The sequence below is a fragment of the Nannospalax galili genome, unplaced genomic scaffold (assembly GCF_000622305.1).
Source record: "Nannospalax galili isolate Female #2095 unplaced genomic scaffold, S.galili_v1.0 scaffold593, whole genome shotgun sequence".
NCBI lineage: Eukaryota > Metazoa > Chordata > Mammalia > Rodentia > Spalacidae > Nannospalax > Nannospalax galili.
This window is the reverse complement of record NW_008332686.1, coordinates 1052180-1054158: the sequence shown is the minus strand read 5'-3', so window position 1 is coordinate 1054158 and position 1979 is coordinate 1052180. Positions and strand designations below refer to the sequence as shown.

Genomic DNA, 1979 nt, shown 5'->3' with positions numbered 1-1979 from the left:
TTGGTGTTTGTAGGTGAACTTTGCTCCAGTTGCTCCTCCTTTCCCTTCCTCTTCCTTTACTCCTCCTGCTCTGCTCCTCTTCATGGCAGGATTTCTCCTGCTTTCAGGGCTAGTCTGTTTTCAGTTGTCTGTAGATGATGCTTTGCTCTTTTATGTTTGCACTGAAAGAAGGAATCACAAAATTTTCATATTTTATTTTCATTTAATTTAGAATGTTTGCCTAACAAAATGTTGCTTTGTATTTTAATACTCTTGTGATAAGGATAGCCTTTTTTCACATTTTGTATGAGTATTCATTTGCTGAATATATGTCTAAGCCTTTAATAACAATTGTATTCATGTCAAAGTCAAATTTTGAACTTGAATAAATATCATTGCTTTAATTTACCTTATGAATATGTTTTCTCCATGTAAAAATTAGGATAAATAAACAGAAAGATTCTTTGAGACCAATTCTTCTCAAACATAAGGATTTCCATGTGTTAAAGTTGTTCTTTTAATGTCTCTCTTTCTTTAAGACATATAAAATACATTGGAATGTTACAAAATTACAAAATATTATGCCAGGGGTGATGGCTTATGCCTATAATTCCAGCACTCTGGAGGAAGAAACAGGCAAATTTTGGTGAGATCTAGACCAGCCTGGAGTACATAGTGAGTAAAACAAAATTTCATGGAATAAATATATGTATATAGAAAACAAATAAGCTATTTACTTGAATTATATTGCCTGCGAATGTGGTTTAAAGCTGATGAGTCTTCTGACTGTGTCTTTCACATCCTTGTTCCTAAGACTGTAGATGAGTGGGTTCAGCATAGGAATCATGACTGTGAACAGCAGAGTAGCTACTTTAACTAACAGCCATGAGTTTTTGGAGTTGGGAACACAGTAGAGAAGGAGAATGATCCCATGGAAGATGGTGATGGCAGTCAGGTGGGAGGAGCATGTAGAGAAGGCCTTTTGAAGTCCACCCTTAGAAGGCATCTTGATGAGAGTCACAACTATGAAGATATAGGAGGCCAAGATGATCAGGAGGCTGCAAGTCTCATTGAATATAGAAATTATTAAACATATTATTTGGCTAAAGGTCGAGTCAGAGCAGGACAAAGAGAGGATGGCAGAGTATTCACAGCCAAAGTGATTTATGATGTTAGATCCACAGTAAGAAAGTTGATAAAGAGAGTATGTGATAGTCAAGGAACACAGTCCACCCCACATATAAGGTCCGGCTATTAGTACAGCACAGAGCTTAGGAGACATTACAACTCTGTAAAGCAGGGGGTTACAAACAGCGACAAACCTGTCATAGGCCATCACTGCTAACATAAACATTTCTGTAATCACAAATGCACAAATAAAGAAAAACTGTGTCAAGCATCCTTTGAAGGAGATAGTCCTGTCTTCCACAATCAGGATATCTAACAGTTTGGGTGTAAACACACTAGAATAGCAGAGATCCAAAAATGAAAGGTGACTGAGGAAAAAGTACATGGGTGTGTGAAGCTTGGGATTGATCCTTCTTACCACGATGATGCCCATGTTACCGACCAGAGTGACTGTGTAAATGGCTAGAAATAAGAGGAAAAGGGGTGCCTGAAGGTGCGGGTACTCTGAGAAACCCATCAAGATGAATGTGGTCACAGAACTATGGTTTCTCAAGGGAAGTGCCATTTTCCTTCATTGAAGAAAACAAAATTAAAGAGAACATTAAAGACTGGGAGTATAATGGATTATTCCTGAAAACCCTTGTCATATGGAAGATCAGAGTCTATTCATCAGAAAGAAAACAATTATAATTGGATATATATACAGAAATAGATGAAGCAGTACACATAAGAGTAAGGGTATCTCATTGTCACAACACTGTACTCTTATTGTATATACCTAAACATTGACTTGTACAAGGTACTTACATCATAGGAAAATTTTTATTTTAATTTTACAACAAAAAATGTCTTCGAAGAATACAACTAACACT

General features: G+C 36.6%; 1 protein-coding gene across 1 annotated transcript; it reads right to left on the bottom strand.

The window, feature by feature from the left end:
• Window positions 1–721: 721 nt before the first annotated feature.
• LOC103729617 (olfactory receptor 5D18-like) lies at window positions 722–1672 on the bottom strand. The gene has a single exon (XM_008827693.1). It carries the CDS (start codon window positions 1670–1672, stop codon window positions 722–724), a length of 951 nt encoding a protein of 316 aa, XP_008825915.1.
• Window positions 1673–1979: the final 307 nt, after the last annotated feature.

Bases quoted from the DNA above. Each gene is read 5' to 3' on its own strand.
- LOC103729617 (XM_008827693.1), bottom strand. From the start codon at position 1,672: ATGGCACTTCCCTTGAGAAACCATAGTTCTGTGACCACATTCATCTTG.